The 16,273-nt window shown below is 44.1% G+C and overlaps 2 protein-coding genes across 2 annotated transcripts; one reads left to right on the forward strand and one right to left on the reverse strand.

The window, feature by feature from the left end:
• Positions 1–267: 267 nt before the first annotated feature.
• Positions 268–8,174, reverse strand: LOC311146426 (UMP-CMP kinase-like). Its single transcript, XM_084182932.1, has 6 exons — positions 7,880–8,174; positions 2,875–3,021; positions 2,387–2,539; positions 2,115–2,191; positions 1,067–1,163; positions 268–777 (listed from the first exon to the last, which is right to left on the reverse strand). The coding sequence occupies exons 1-6, from the start codon at positions 8,030–8,032 to the stop codon at positions 736–738; spliced, it is 669 nt and encodes a 222-aa protein (XP_084039058.1). The 5' UTR covers positions 8,033–8,174; the 3' UTR covers positions 268–735.
• Positions 8,175–8,875: 701 nt separating this feature from the next.
• On the forward strand, positions 8,876–15,081 carry fam78ba (family with sequence similarity 78 member Ba). Its single transcript, XM_084182927.1, has 3 exons — positions 8,876–9,616; positions 9,979–10,258; positions 12,928–15,081. The coding sequence occupies exons 1-3, from the start codon at positions 9,282–9,284 to the stop codon at positions 13,168–13,170; spliced, it is 858 nt and encodes a 285-aa protein (XP_084039053.1). The 5' UTR covers positions 8,876–9,281; the 3' UTR covers positions 13,171–15,081.
• The last annotated feature ends 1,192 nt before the right edge of the window (positions 15,082–16,273 follow it).

A 16,273-nucleotide genomic window follows, 5' to 3' on the forward strand; every position in this document is an offset into this window, starting at 1 on the left:
GAGTGACACTGATATAGCCTTGAGATAGTGTGATCTTCTGTCTGTGAGTGTGGAATTATCCATTTGAGTGGGTCCATCAGTAAGTATTCACCTGTCAAAGAAAAATGAAGTACAAACAGACAGACACGAGAGGGGGGTATATTTGGTTTGTCTGTCATTTACTTTTTCTCCCACTTTATATGGGTAACATACTCCAATTCAACAAAACTGCTCCTTTTTCCTTTGTCGTGTAATCAATGATTTAAAAAATAACACGCAACAAAAACGTGGGTCGAGAGCTGATCTTTGTGCACTTTTATAGTACAGAGATTTTATCACAGAGAACGTAATTTTGTTAACATACAGTACTGTATATGCCTCTGCTTGACAACAGAAACGAGCATCTCACAAAGCAAAGAGCAATTCTACTAGTCTTGTCCCTATTCAAAGGCCCCCCGGACTAAAATGACAGGCATGTCAGTCGGTGTACTACTGTCATAGTGAACCCCCTCAGAGGGTTCATGTAAGGTTTGTCATCAGAGCATCGTACGACCCATCTTATTCACTCATACACACACTCACCCTTGGACGAGCAGCTCAGCATTCACAAAATAAAGACCCCCCGCCCCCTTAAAATAATAATAATAAAGGTAAAAAGTCATGAATGGAAATAAACAGAGTATATTGTTGCTGCCGTTGATAAAAATAACAACTAAAAGTAGCTGTGAATTGTAGTTGTTGGCAGTGTGCGGAATTTCAACCCTCTTTGTCCAGGATGGTTTTGACATTGGCAAACACCTGAAACAGACAGGGAGAGAAAGAGATGCATTAGAGAAAACCAGATTCATGTTTGTGTTTTTGTACATGTGCAATCGCCTGGGCGCAAGTGTGTGACTGCCCTCCGGAGTTTGCAAGGGAAGAGAGAGACAACCAATAGGGAAAGAAACAACTCAGATTGAGGGAATTCATACTGAATTATAAGATCAGTGAATGAGTGTGTACTACTGAGTGTGTACTACTGAGCGTGTTCCAAATGCCCATCATGTGTGACTGCAATGGTGCAGTGCTGTATACTCCTGTTGCTTGCCTCGTCCACACCGCACGAGGCATCCACGGTGCGCACCTTGCCCTGTTTCTCATACAGTGAGATGATTGGCCGTGTCGACTGCAGGTAGGTCTGGATCCTTCAGGGGAGGAAACAGAGGCTCAGAAACAGGGCTGACCAGCACCCAGGACTCAGAGGAGACCCAAAATGGTACATACAGCCAAGCTAAAACATGCTCCCGTGTATATTACTTTTAAGGGTGAGTCAAGGTGGGACTGAAAATCGCAATCTCAAAAGCAATGCCCGCCAATGTTTTTTTCACTAAAGTCCATTATTAAAAGGTGCATTATGTAGTTTCGTGTACAACCTGACTGATTTCAGATAGAAATGCGAGTTATAGATCTGTCATTCTCATTGCAAGCAAGTCTGATTAACAGTAGATATGTTCTATATTAAATATTGATATGCTTCCCCTCGTTTCGTTTTTGCTTCATATTACCTTCGGTTTAGTACACCAACTTAAAACTGCTGAAATTACAACATTTCTGGTAACTGAAACTATATTTCACAGCGGTTAAGATAGCATGATGATTCTCTACACCAGGGCTGCCCAACCCTCTTTCTGGAGATCTACCGTCCTGTGGGTTTTCAGTCCAACCCTAATTTAACACACCTGATTCTACTTATTAGCTGCTCAACAAGACATTAACTAGCTGAATCAGATATGCTAAGTTAGGGTTGGACTGAAAACCTACAGGACGGTAGATCTCTAGGAAGAGGGTTGGACTGAAAACCTACAGGACGGTAGATCTCCAGGAAGAGGGTTGGGCTGAAAACCTACAGGACGGTAGATCTCCAGGAAGAGGGTTGGACAGCCCTGCTCTACACTATCCATTGCTTGTTGTGTCGCATTACCTGAAATTAGAATTTTAGAAACCAGGAAACAGCAGAGCTATTTCAACATATGGCGCCTTATAAGTACACCTTCTTTTAAATGAGCAAGAGCCGTGTGTCATTTTGAGAGGTCCAGTTCATATTAAAAGAGGTCAGTGGTCGGTGATCATGGCAAGCCTTAGAGTTTGGACGCTACCTTTTCTCCAGGCTCGCTCTGTTGTCATCGGTCCGGCCACTGCTCTTCCCTCTTTCTAGACATCGGTTGATACAGACCTGTAGACAAGACAAAACACAGCTCTCAGGATAAAGTATTACACTGTCAGCCAAGCAATAAAATATATTCACACTCGGAGGCAACTTTCTGAAATAAAAGTCGTACTTCAAATGTGTCATATCTGATCTGTTGCCCCTCCCTCTTCGTCCCCTCACCTTCCTCGTGGAGATCCTCCCCCCAAGGTGTATTATTACCTCATTGCTACAGTCGAAGAAAAGCACACATTTGATGTCAGCCTTCCCGTCCATGACAGCGGTCCACCCCTGGAGGTTGTCTTCGTTTCGGGGGAAGCCGTCGATGAGGAAGCGGAACTTCTTCTCGTCTATCTGCATGGTCTCCTCCATGGCCTGAGGACAAAGGAAAGTGGAAGTTAAAAGGGATATTCTTCCCCAAATCGAAGTCAGACATTTTTATGTCTAAAAAGTCTTACACACCACCTGTAGACCTCACTATATGCATCTGATATTAAACATATTTTGGGTGAACTATCCCTTTAAGGGTGAAGCAAGGATTAATTCAGCCTATGGAGCAATGACAGAGACTATTTTAGTACTCAGACCAAAATGACTGTATAGCGCTACTCCATATTATCCAAGCTAATAGTAATGCTAACTGCCAGCTTCCTAAAGGTCAACAGTTAACACAAACCCTGTAGTCATAGGTACCTGGAGTTAGTGCATACCTTCCTGAGTAAGTTAATGGTGATCTCGACAGGGACGATCTTGCCATCCTTGATGTAGTTATCGATGAGCTGTCCGAACTCGGACCCCTCTCGGCTCTGTTCAGCCCTCAGCAGGTCTCCGGCAGACAGATGAGTGTAACTATAGTTCTGGGAAAAACACAGAGGGTTAATGCCAGCCTTAACCAAAACAACACAGTGCACTCCTCGAATAATAATAATTACTGGTTCAACCGCTTATGGAGAACAATGGGACAAAAACATTTGTATACTTGTATTGTAAGAGGAATGTCCAGCTGAACACAAAGGAGAGCACTCGTTCGTAAAGTCAATCAAGTCAATCCGGTTTAGTACAAGTTGCAACGGGGAGACACCACACACCCAGCACAGAAGCAGAGAAAATGTCTAACTGGCCTCTTCTGAGCAGGCTCTTACAGTGAGGGAAAAAAGTATTTGATCCCCTGCTGATTTTGTACGTTTGCCCACTGACAAAGAAATGATCAGTCTATAATTTTAATGGTAGGTTTATTTGAACAGTGAGAGACAGAATAACAACAAAAAAATCCAGAAAAACGCATGTCAAAAATGTTATAAATTGATTTGCATTTTAATGAGGGAAATAAGTATTTGACCCCCTCTCAATCAGAAAGATTTCTGGCTCCCAGGTGTCTTTTATACAGGTAACGAGCTGAGATTAGGAGCACACTCTTAAAGCTTGTTACCTGTATAAAAGACACCTGTCCACAGAAGCAATCAATCAATCAGATTCCAAACTCTCCACGATGGCCAAGACCAAAGAGCTCTCCAAGGATGTCAGGGACAAGATTGTAGACCTACACAAGGCTGGAATGGGCTACAAGACCATCGCCAAGCAGCTTGGTGAGAAGGTGACAACAGTTGGTGCGATTATTCGCAAAAGGAAGAAACACAAAAGACTGTCAATCTTCCTCGGCCTGGGGCTCCATGCAAGATCTCACCTCGTGGAATTGCAATGATCATGAGAACGGTGAGGAATCAGCCCAGAATTACACGGGAGGATCTTGTCAATGATCTCAAGGCAGCCGAGACCATAGTCACCAAGAAAACAATTGGTAACACACTACGCCGTGAAGGACTGAAATCCTGCAGCGCCCGCAAGGTCCCCCTGCTCAAGAAAGCACATATACAGGCCCGTCTGAAGTTTGCCAATGAACATCTGAATGATTCAGAGGAGAACTGGGTGAAAGTGTTGTGGTCAGATGAGACCAATATCAAGCTCTTTGGCATCAACTCAACTCGCCGTGTTGGAGGAGGAGGAATGCTGCCTATGACCCCAAGAACACCATCCCCACCGTCAAACATGGAGGTGGAAACATTATGCTTTGGGGATGTTTTTCTGCTAAGGGGACAGGACAACTTCACCGCATCAAAGGGACGATGGACGGGGCCATGTACCGTCAAATCTTGGGTGAGAACCTCCTTCCCTCAGCCAGGGCATTGAAAATGGGTCGTAGATGGGTATTCCAGCATGACAATGACCCAAAACACACAGCCAAGGCAACAAAGGAGTGGCTCAAGAAGAAGCACATTAAAGGTCCTGGAGTGGCCTAGCTAGTCTCCAGACCTTAATCCCATAGAAAATCTGTGGAGGGAGCTGAAGGTTCAAGTTGCCAAACGTCAAGCTCGAAACCTTAATGACTTGGAGAAGTTCTGCAAAGAGGAGTGGGACAAAATCCCTCCTAAGATGTGTGCAAACCTGGTGGCCAACTACAAGAAACGTCTGACCTCTGTGATTGCCAACAAGGGTTTTGCCACCAAGTACTAAGTCATGTTTTGCAGAGGGGTCAAATACTTATTTCCCTCATTAAAATGCAAATCAATTTATAACATTTTTGACATGCGTTTTTCTTGATTTTTTTGTTGTTATTCTGTCTCTCACTGTTCAAATAAACCTACCATTAAAATTATAGACTGATCATGTCTTTGTCAGTGGGCAAACGTCAAAAATCAGCAGGGGATCAAATACTTTCCCCCCTCACTGTACATCCTAATCAGACAGCACCAAATGTTCTGTAAACACCAGCGTCTGGGAGACAGGCCCTTATATCCTAACCAGACAGCATCAAGTGTTCTGTAAACACCAGCCTCTTGGAGACAGGCCCTTATATCCTAACCAGACAGCATCAAGTGTTCTGTAAACACCAGCGTCTGGGAGACAGGCCCTTATATCCTAACCAGACAGCATCAAGTGTTCTGTAAACACCAGCCTCTTGGAGACAGGCCCTTATATCCTAACCAGACAGCATCAAGTGTTCTGTAAACACCAGCGTCTGGGAGACAGGCCCTTATATCCTAACCAGACAGCATCAAGTGTTCTGTAAACACCAGCGTCTGGGAGACAGGCCCTTAAATCCTAACCAGACAGCATCAAGTGTTCTGTAAACACCAGCGTCTGGGAGACAGGCCCTTATATCCTAACCAGACAGCATCAAGTGTTCTGTAAACACCAGCGTCTGGGAGACAGGCCCTTATATCCTAACCAGACAGCACCAAATGTTCTGTAAACACCAGCGTCTGGGAGACAGGCCCTTATATCCTAACCAGACAGCATCAAGTGTTCTGTAAACACCAGCGTCTGGGAGACAGGCCCTTATATCCTAACCAGACAGCATCAAGTGTTCTGTAAACACCAGCCTCTTGGAGACATTTACATTTACATTTAAGTCATTTAGCAGACACTCTTATCCAGAGCAACTTACAAATTGGGAGACAGGCCCTTATATCTTAATCAGAGAGCACCAAATGTTCTGTAAACACCAGCCTCTTGGAGACAGGCCCTTATATCCTAACCAGACAGCACCAAATGTTCTGTAAAAACCAGCCTCTTGGAGACAGGCCCTTATATCCTAATCAGACAGCACCAAATGTTCTGTAAAAACCAGCCTCTTGGAGACAGGCCCTTGTATCCTAATCAGACAGCACCAAATGTTCTGTAAACACCAGCCCGAGAGGCTTGTAGGAAGTCAAAACTAAAGGCAGTGCTGTCAGCTGCTACAGAATCACACAGTGTTCCCAGAATGTCATCAATACAACAGTGAATAATCAGTGTTCTCTCTGTCCTTATACATTCCGTCTGGCGTCAACCACTATCAACAGATATGAGAATAATCCATAACATTCAGCATCAAGTCTAGTGACCATCAACACGCACCTTGAGTGTCACAAACACTAGAAATCCTGTGTATTACAGAAAGGAAAAATATATACACATTCTGTTGATCACTCTAAACTAAATATGACCTTTAGTCACCTTAAATCTCCCCATTACATCTTTCCTATCAATGTAGCTAGCCTACTTTGTTTAGGAATCAATTGGGTTATGAGAATGAAATTGTCCGGGTGTAATGTAGTTCCTTTAAAAGGAGTGCAATAGTAACAATGTCCTAAGCAGAGAATAAATAGAAAAGAGTAATGTGTTATATAGCTAGATGGTTATTGTTCAACAGTGTGTTTCTGTGCTCCATTGACACTGAAAGCAGGGGAGGGGTTTAGGGAGCGACGAGACAGCATCACTAGTGCCCTTTAACTACTATTGTGCTGAATGAATAGAACAGGTGTTATTTCATGCTTGAACAGGATGCTTGCTCAAACACATATGGCCCCTGCCCTAAATTATGAATATAGGGCAGGGATTGACATTAAGGTCACCTACCCACAGGAGAGGAACCAGAAAGATCAGACTAATGGAATCATTTGCATTTTGGCTGTTATCAGGAGAGAAAAAAAATCACCTGTTCAATGGGGCAACCACAGAGCAGGCTCAACTTGCACGACTGTTCATGTCACTTGCCCGGGGCAATATGACAACCCTTAATGCCAATCCCTGATAAGTCTAAACACACATCAAAGTAGTTGGCAAATGCATGAAACAACTTGGCACAGAAGAAAGCCAAAGGAGGCCTGCAATGTTGGACGCAAATATGTCAGACAGCTGAATAGCAGTAGTAGACGCTAAATCTTGAGTTTATCTATTGACGCAAAACACCACCCAGACTCAGATACACATATGCCTTGATTTCTCAAGAATCCCTGTTCAAGGGCATTGGTTGGAGGGTTAGAGCAGGTGCATTGCAGATAAAATACCTTTACATAATGTGAATTGCACAACAGCTGAACTGATAAGATGTACACTACACATCCGTATGACGTCAATATCAGTGCATAGGCTACTCTGTATGTAGTTAGAAGCCTACCACCATAAACACAGAGTAGCCTAGTCTGTTTCCTATTCCTTCTGTTTCTCAACAGAGGCACAGTCTGTTCAGTGTAAGACATGAAAACACTAGCTACTGATTAGAATAGAAGTCACTGCTGTTTTACATAACAAGCTAGCTACCCTCTGTCTCTCGTTGGTGAACTATAGCCCACTTTGACTCCTGAGGGGTATACTACAACACAGGATCAATGAGTTAACCAGCTAAACATGCCTAAATAACTTTTTATTTTTAAGAAAGATAAGCTAAAAATGAACATCTTCTAATTGACACAAAAACCCAAAACACATAACTAGATTGTGGTTATTTCTGGTTGTTTATCGAAGTTACCTGGCTAACTCACATTGCTCCTGATTTATAGAAAAATTAAAGTACTTCACTGATTAAAGTACTACACCCCTCTCTCTGGTATTCAGGAATAACCTTTATCCATAGCTAGCTAGTTGAAAGTCTATTGATGGAGGGGAAAAAATCATTATTATTCATTGCACTCACGTAGTTAGTTAGCTAGTGTGGTCTTGGCATAGTTATACTGGTAACTGCTCCTTCTATCTGTGGCTATGTTAGCTAGCATAATGAGTAGGCTACATTTAGAGGACAAGAACCGGAAGTTGATACATTTAGCTGGTCTCCCCTGGACAGAAGTTGGCACAACCCACTCAAATCTGTTAGTGGTTTCTTTCCTAACACAGTTCAATGCCCTGATCATTTTATCATTGTCCGTTTCATTGTTTTTTTTTGTCGCCATCTCTTACCTCCACGATTCTGACGCACTGGGTTCCTTTCCCCGCGCCAGGCCCGCCCAGCACGAACACAACCTGCGGCTTCATGATCAATGCGGCGGTTGCAGCCCTGTAGACAACGCTCGCCACCTTCACAGATAAGATACTCAATAAACGGAAAATCATAAACCGAAAACAACAACCAAAAATACACTATAAATGTAAACCCGGCTCGACGAGGAGACCGCAGAACAGTTTGAATGACCCAGTTGACGCGCGTCAGTGGGAAGTCCGCAGAAGCCAACACCACTTCTCCTGTTGACGTGGCCAACCAATGGCAGCACATGGGGGAGTGTCCATGGGATGTAAACCACGCCCACATGATGTATCCTTGTTTTTTCAACGAAGGGGTCTGTTGAACGCCTCTCGCTCACTGGTTGTCGCTGTCTATCCTCCCAGCATCAGCACCTAGCCTAACTGAACAGCGACCGTCCTCGAGGAAATGATGCTCTACCAAGCAAGGGAGTTGGACAGATAATGCTTAATCGGTCGACGGAGATCGATATGGATGATTCGTGTCACCAAAACATTTAAGGGATAACTGAGCGGCTGGGTGTCACACGAAGTCCCGGGCACGTTTGTGCACCTCTGGCTGCTTTCTCTCACCATTCATAATGCACCATTCATGATGCGAGCTTCCCTCATCCTTGATCTCAAGAATGGCACGAAGAAAACATTGAAATAGCCTAGCGTTATTGGCTCGACAGGGCACAATAGCCTGCCACGCGCTGTTTCGTTGATTCAATAGCCTATTAGGCTATAACTAGCCTACTATCATCGGGTTTAGGTAGGATATGAGCCAAAGTCTTCTTGTTGTGCCGACCAAGACAATCTTCTTTGAGGGCGCCGTACCAATAACAGGGCTATGCAAGCCATCCAAACAAAGGCACCCGAACATCCCAATTGACTCACCTGCTGTCCCGTCGCCACTGACATGACAACGCTGAGCCGAAAGAGCAGGATCAAAGGGCACCGACCTGCAGCCGGACGCGTGGACTCGAAAAGAAAGGGGGCGACGGCCTCGAAGCGAGGAAGCAGCAGCCCGAGGGAGGCCCAATTGCAGTTTCTGGGGATAAGCACCAAGGGCAGTGCGGCACTCAACAGTCATATCGGGGGAAGGCGGTGGGGAGATGCTCAGTGTACCTTCCCCCAACTCTTCGTTCTTCTCCTTCCATGTCCTTAACGTGCCAGTTTCCCGGCGTGGAAAAGTGCTTGAAAACAACTGCTGTATTGATTTGATTTCGAATGTTGGCTCAGTGTTTATATTCAAAATGATTAATCTATTTCGTTTTCTGAAGCTATTTGACTGCATCAGTGATGGGCAATTAAAATATTAATCTTGATTTACAAGCTCGCTGGAATCCGAGAGGGACTGATGTGCATACTGGTCAGGTATCATCTCCTCCCTCCATCTCTGGTTCTCCTTACACTGCTACTTGTCAGCACCATGGGCTGTATCCAGAGCATCGCCTGCAAGCCGCGCATTAGAAGGGACAACATTGTAGTCTACGAGGTATCGGCCTCCATTGACCAGTGCCCAACGGTGATAGAGGAGAACTCGCCTATAGTGCTGCGGTATAAGACACCGTACTTCAGGGCCTCCGCCGGGATCGTGATGCCTCCGGTGCCCCGCAATGAAACCTGGGTGGTGGGTTGGATCCAGGCTTGTACTCAAATGGAGTTCTACAATACTTATGGTGACATTGGCATGTAAGTTCTGAGCTGTCACCATCCGTAATCATTCAATCTGACTGACTGACTCTGACTCTCTCTCACTCTCTCACACACAAACACGCACAATAGGCTTTAGTTCAGTGGGCTAATGTCTTGAGTCACTTGGCCAGACGATCCGGGTTTGGTACCCAGTCGGTCACATAATGTGAACTGTTCTGTGTATATGTATCAGTTGGATGAGTGAAATTCTAGCAACTGTAAATTTTTGCCATGACCTAGGCTACTATTAACACAGTCCATTAAGTGAGGCTATTGTAATGTATCATTATCATAAACTGTTGTACTGTTTTGTAGCCAGATATTATGTAATAAGATATTCTCTCCGTCCACTACCAAAGGTCCAGTTGGGAGTTACCGGAGCTCCGTGAGGGCCGTGTCAAGGCCATCAGCGACTCAGACGGGGTCAGCTACCCCTGGTACGGCAACACCACCGAGACGGTCACCCTCACGGGCCCCACGTCCAAGCCGTCGCGCCTCACGGTCAGCATGAATGACAACTTCTACCCCAGTGTGACCTGGGCCGTGCCCATCAGCAACAGCAACACACCCATGCTGTCATGCATCACCCGAGACCAGAGCTTCATCACCTGGCTGGTTGCCATCAACTCTGTCACCAAGGTAGGCTTCAGAAGGTGGACTTCCTTGGATTTTATGAACTGCTCTGTTTAGTTTTATGTTTTATTATCTTAAAAGGGATAGTTCACTTCAAAGTCAAAGTTTGTCAGTTGTTTTCCAACCTCTAAAGTGGTCTAATCTCGAGATAAATCCACATCCCACACAATCAGTTGTATGGTTCCAACAATGCGTCCCTCAATCCCAAATGCATGGGAAAGATTAGCACCATCTACAGTTGAAGTCGGAAGTCTACATACATTTAGCCAAATACATTTAAACTCAGTTTTTTCACAATTCCTGACATTTAATCCTAGTAAAAATTCCCTGTCTTAGGTCAGTTAGGATCACCACTTTATTTTAAGAATGTGAAATGTCAGAATAATAGTAGAGAGAATGATTTATTTCAGCTTTTATTTCTTTCATCAGATTCCCAGTGGGTCAGAAGTTTACATACTCAATTAGTATTTGGTAGCATTGCCTTTAAATTGTTTAACTTGGGTCAAACGTTTCGGGTAGCCTTCCACAAGCTTCCCACAATAAGTTGGGTGAATTTTGGCCCATTCCTCCTGACAGAGCTGGTGTAACTGAGTCAGGTTTGTAGGCCTCCTTGCTCGCACACGCTTTTTCAGTTCTGCCCACAAATGTTCTATAGGATTGAGGTCAGGGCTTTGTGAGTCAGGGATTTGTGATGGCCACTCCAATACCTTGACTTTGTTGTCCTTAAGCCATTTTTCCACAACATTGGAAGTATGCTTGAGGTCATTGTCCATTTGGAAGACCCATTTGCGACCAAGCTTTAACTTCCTGACTGATGTCTTGAGATGTTGCTTCAATATATCCACATAATTTTCCTTCCTCATGATGCCATCTATTTTGTGAAGTGCACCAGTCCCTCCTGCAGCAAAGCACCCCACAGCATGATGCTGCCACCCCCGTGCTTCACGGTTGGGATGGTGTTCTTCGGCTTGCAAGCAACCCCCTTTTTCCTCCAAACATAACGATTGTCATTATGGCCAAACAGTTCTATTTTTGTTTCATCAAACCAGAGGACATTTCTCCAAAAAGTAAGATCTTTGTCCCCATGTGTAGTTGCAGACCGTAGTATGGCTTTTTAATGGTGGTTTTGGAGTATTGGCTTCTTCCTTGCTGAGCGGCCTTTCAGGTTATGTCGATATAGGACTTGTTCTACTGTATATATAGATGGATATAGATACTTTTGTAACTGTTTCCTCCAGCATCTTCACAAGATCCTTTGCTGTTGTTCTGGGATTGATTTGCACTTTTCGCACCAAAGTACGTTCATCTCTAGGAGACAGATCGCGTCTCCTTCCTGAGCGGTATGACGGCTGCGTGGTCCCATGGTGTTTATACTTGTGTACTATTGTTTGTACAGATGAATGTGGTACCTTCAGGCGTTTGGAAATTGCTCCCAAGGATGAACCAGACTTGTGGAGGTCTTGGCTGATTTCTTTTGATTTTCCCATGATGTCAAGCAAAGAGGCACTGAGTTTGAAGGTAGGCCTTGAAATACATCCACAGGTACACCTCCAATTGACTCAAATGATGTCAATTAGCCTATCAGAAGCTTCTAAAGCCATGACATAATTTTCTGGAATTTTCCAAGCTGTTTAAAGGCACAGTCAACTTAGTGTATGTAAACTTCTGACCCACTGGAATTGTGATACAGTGAATTATAAGTGAAATAATCTGTCTGTAAACAATTGTTGGAAAAAGTACTTGTGTCATTCACAAAGTAGATGTCATAACCGACTTGCCAAAACTATAGTTTGTTAACAACAAATTTGTGGAGTGGTTGAAAAACTAGTTTTAATGACTCCAACCTAAGTGTATGTAAACTTCCGACTTCAACTCTATGTGGATCCCACTTCTGACACCAACTGACGTTATTAGTTTGACCGTACAGATATTAGTTAAGATGTAACAGAAGTCTTACCAGTGTGGACAGTCTTGTGGCTGTCGAGGTTCACTTTGTAACGGAACGCAGCCTGGCATCGGTCACACTTGTATGGCTTGTCAGCATGGACCGGGAGCATGTGGCCTTTCAGGGAGTCCGCTTCCGCAAACTTTGAGTCGCACTTGTTGCAGAAGTAGGAACCATTCTCTGCAACCTAAGTGTATGTAAACTTCCGACTTCAACTGTAATTAGTTTGATCGACCCAACAAATGGTGTGCAATGTGGACTCATCTCAACACATGACCACCTTTGAGGTCTGAAAACATCTGACAAACTTTGATTTTGGACTGAACTAACCCTTTAAATTTGTGTTTTCCATTATGTTCCTGGAGTACCCCCAGGACTGTTCATTTCTGTCCTTGCCCAGTGTTAGGTCTGGGCTAGGACAGAAATATGTGGCCTTGGGGCCGGGGTAGTCAAGGTAGGCTACATATTGCGAAACACTGCTCTATGTGCTAGCTGTAAAGCTCTTTGGGCTGCAGCGTATTAAATGGCAGTTGCTATACAAGACTCAGTGGAGGCTGCTGAGGAGAGAACGGCTCATAATAATGTCCGGAAACTATGTGTTTGATGTATTTGATACCATTCCACTGATGCCGCTCCAGTCATTACCACGAGCCCGTTCTCCCCAATTAAGGTGCCACCAACCTCCTGTGATACAAGTTAACTTTACTATTATAATTTTTTCACTTTCCAGGAGCGCATCGTGCTGCAGACGGTGCGGTGGCGGATGCGGGTGGACATTGCCGTGGACCCTGACATGCCCCTTGGCTCCCGGGCCTCCCTAGTGGGCCGTCCTCACCAGGAGCAGCCCCACATCCTCAACTACCAGGAGCCCATCCCCCCCAACGCCCTGGGACGACCTAACGCCAACGACGCCCAAGTGCTGATGTGGAGACCCCGCAGAGGGGCGCCCCTAGTGGTCATACCGCCCAAATAAGGTCGAAAATTACTGAGAAAGAGAGATGTGATTGGTTCACGGTAATGAGGAAGTGTGGCCCATCGCAAAGCAGGGAAATGATGAGTTATTTTACCAAGATGGCAGCTCTTCACTCGTACCTACTACTGTCTCGGTTCAATGGATGATAAGAAATTGTGAAAAAGTTTAGGTATTTTCTCTGGACTGGACTGCATTGGAATTGGCACAGCGGAAATCTACAGAGCTAGCCTGGTTTCGGGTGCAGGCTCAACACTGCATCAGCGTTTGATTAAGTAAGACTGTTTTTGGATGGCCACAGTCCCGTATTAGAGTTATATCCATTGGAAAGAAAGGGACAGAGTTATCGAAGTTTCATTGAGGTGGACTGAACACAGAACTGCATCCTGCATCCTACTGTAGATCTTATTGCATGAGAGAGAAAACGGTCTTTGACTGGAATAAGAATAGCATTTTATATAAGCTCATCACATTAAGGACATTGAATGGAACTTCTTACATTGGCCATGAAATCCTGCAAGCTGGAAAACCTCCTCAGTGCCAACTATGGACATAACAGCCTTTAATGCTCATACAACCTTTAAGAACACATCGTTAGATTTAATTATGAGGCAAATCATATTATATGAATCTTCTGTTAGTTTAAGAGTAACTCACATCAATCAGATTGTATTAAGAGCACCTACTTGGCATAAAGTTCTACAAATAAAATGGGCTGATTGTAGTCTTATTGAAATACACCATGTCTATCCATTCACATAAAAACATAGAACATGGAAGGGTTAAAGGTGTGGGTTTTCTGGTGTCATTTGGGTATCTACATATACAGTGGAGGAAAAAAGTATTTAGTCAGCCACCAATTGTGAAAGTTCTCCCACTTAAAAAGATGAGAGGCCTGTACTTTTCATCATAGGTACACGTCAACTATGACAGACAAAATGAGGAAAAAAAATCCAGAAAATCACATTGTAGGATTTTTTATGAATTTATTTGCAAATTATGGTGGAAAATAAGTATTTGGTCAATAACAAAAGTTTCTCAATACTTTGTTATATACCCTTTGTTGGCAATGACACAGGTCAAACGTTTTCTGTAAGTCTTCACAAGGTTTTCACACACTGTTGCTTGTATTTTGGCCCATTCCTCCATGCAGATCTCCTCTAGAGCAGTGATGTTTTGGGGCTGTCGCTGGGCAACACAGACTTTCAACTCCCTCCAAAGATTTTCTATGGGGTTGAGATCTGGAGACTGGCTAGACCACTCCAGGACCTTGAAATGCTTCTTACGAAGCCACTCCGTTGCCCGGGCGGTGTGTTTGGGATCATTGTCATGCTGAAAGACCCAGCCACGTTTCATCTTCAATGCCCTTGCTGATGGAAGGAGGTTTTCACTCAAAATCTCACGATACATGGTCCCATTCATTCTTTCCTTTACACGGATCAGTCGTCCTGGTCCCTTTGCAGAAAAACAGCCCCAAAGCATGATGTTTACACCCCCATGCTTCACAGTAGGTATGGTGTTCTTTGGATGCAACTCAGCATTCTTTGTCCTCCAAACACGACGAGTTGAGTTTTTACCAAAAAGTTCTATTTTGGTTTCATCTGACCATATGAAAATTTCCCAATCCTCTTCTGGATCATCCAAATGCACTCTAGCAAACTTCAGACGGGCCTGGACATGTACTGGCTTAAGCAGGGGGACACGTCTGGCACTGCAGGATTTGAGTCCCTGGCGGCTTAGTGTGTTACTGATGGTAGGCTTTGTTACTTTGGTCCCAGCTCTCTGCAGGTCATTCACTAGGTCCCCCTGTGTGGTTCTGGGATTTTTGCTCACCGTTCTTGTGATCATTTTGACCCCACGGGGTGAGATCTTGCGTGGAGCCCCAGAACGAGGGAGATTATCAGTGGTCTTGTATGTCTTCCATTTTCTAATAATTGCTCCCACAGTTGATTTCTTCAAACCAAGCTGCTTACCTATTGCAGATTCAGTCTTCCCAGCCTGGTGCAGGTCTACAATTTTGTTTCTGGTGTCCTTTGACAGCTCTTTGGTCTTGGCCATAGTGGAGTTTGGAGTGTGACTGTTTGAGGTTGTGGACAGGTGTCTTTTATACTGATAACAAGTTCAAACAGGTGCCATTAATACAGGTAACGAGTGGAGGACAGAGGAGCCTCTTAAAGAAGAAGTTACAGGTCTGTGAGAGCCAGAAATCTTGCTTGTTTGTAGGTGACCAAATACTTATTTTCCACCATAATTTGCAAATAAATTCATTAAAAATCCTACAATGTGATTTTCTGGAGAAAAAAAATCTCAATTTGTCTGTCATAGTTGACGTGTACGTATGATGAAAATTACAGGCCTCTCTCAACTTTTTAAGTGGGAGAACTTGCACAATTTTTTCCCCACTGTACACACATGAATGTCCAAGTCTAAATCCAACCCTAGCCCCTACCCATATTGCATGTCTTTACAATCCTTTCCGATATACTCAAAGTGCCTTGGGGGAAGGGATAGGGGTTGATTTGGGATTGGGCCATAGTACCATAGTACACTATTAAGGCAGTAGTCTGGGCTAGTAGTGGGTTCATTCAGAGGGGTCCCTTTCATATGATACAATGTCACATGATTCACGCTCCATCTCAAATCAAATCAAATCTGTGCTGCTCACCGGGTTCAGTCCTCACCTTCCCATCTGTCTGTCCATTTCTCTCCCTCTCATCACTCCATCATTCACTCTCCTCTCTGCATGCCCCAATCCCTCCATTTCTCTCCACTCCAAGACTATGCAAACAGAGGGACTGTTGAGCAAGATACAGGTGGATAAATTATCAGGAAAGACAGGGTGCAGGTATTTTTCACAATGATGGCTTTTGTCATTTCCCCCAAATTCATTGATTAAACTGAATCGGGTCTTTTTTCTAGCCACATTCACAATTGTCATTCTTGGGTAAGATGGAAGCTATTTCCATGTTAGATACACAAACAAATGAAAATAGATTATATATGAACACAGCTTATGCACCTCTGACTTGGCACCAAACATATTCAGTGATCTGTTGCTATAGAGACTGTTTTGGTTTGTCTAAACTGGACTCCATAGGAAGCAGGA

Source organism: Coregonus lavaretus (genome assembly GCF_964263955.1).
Source record: "Coregonus lavaretus genome assembly, chromosome: 19".
Taxonomy (NCBI): domain Eukaryota; kingdom Metazoa; phylum Chordata; class Actinopteri; order Salmoniformes; family Salmonidae; genus Coregonus; species Coregonus lavaretus.

What these genes read in the sequence shown, in the direction of transcription:
- fam78ba (XM_084182927.1), top strand. Translation starts at nt 9,282, where the DNA reads ATGTGCATACTGGTCAGGTATCATCTCCTCCCTCCATCTCTGGTTCTC. An exon ending in ACTTATGGTGACATTGGCAT is followed by an intron (nt 9,617 to 9,978) that starts GTAAGTTCTGAG and finishes CCACTACCAAAG; the next exon opens with GTCCAGTTGGGAGTTACCGG. An exon ending in CCATCAACTCTGTCACCAAG is followed by an intron (nt 10,259 to 12,927) that starts GTAGGCTTCAGA and finishes TTCACTTTCCAG; the next exon opens with GAGCGCATCGTGCTGCAGAC.
- LOC311146426 (XM_084182932.1), bottom strand. Translation starts at nt 8,032, where the DNA reads ATGATTTTCCGTTTATTGAGTATCTTATCTGTGAAGGTGGCGAGCGTT. An exon ending in AGTGCGTCAGAATCGTGGAG is followed by an intron (nt 3,022 to 7,879) that starts GTAAGAGATGGC and finishes TGTTTTTCCCAG; the next exon opens with AACTATAGTTACACTCATCT. An exon ending in AGAGCGAGCCTGGAGAAAAG is followed by an intron (nt 1,164 to 2,114) that starts GTAGCGTCCAAA and finishes CCTCCCCTGAAG; the next exon opens with GATCCAGACCTACCTGCAGT.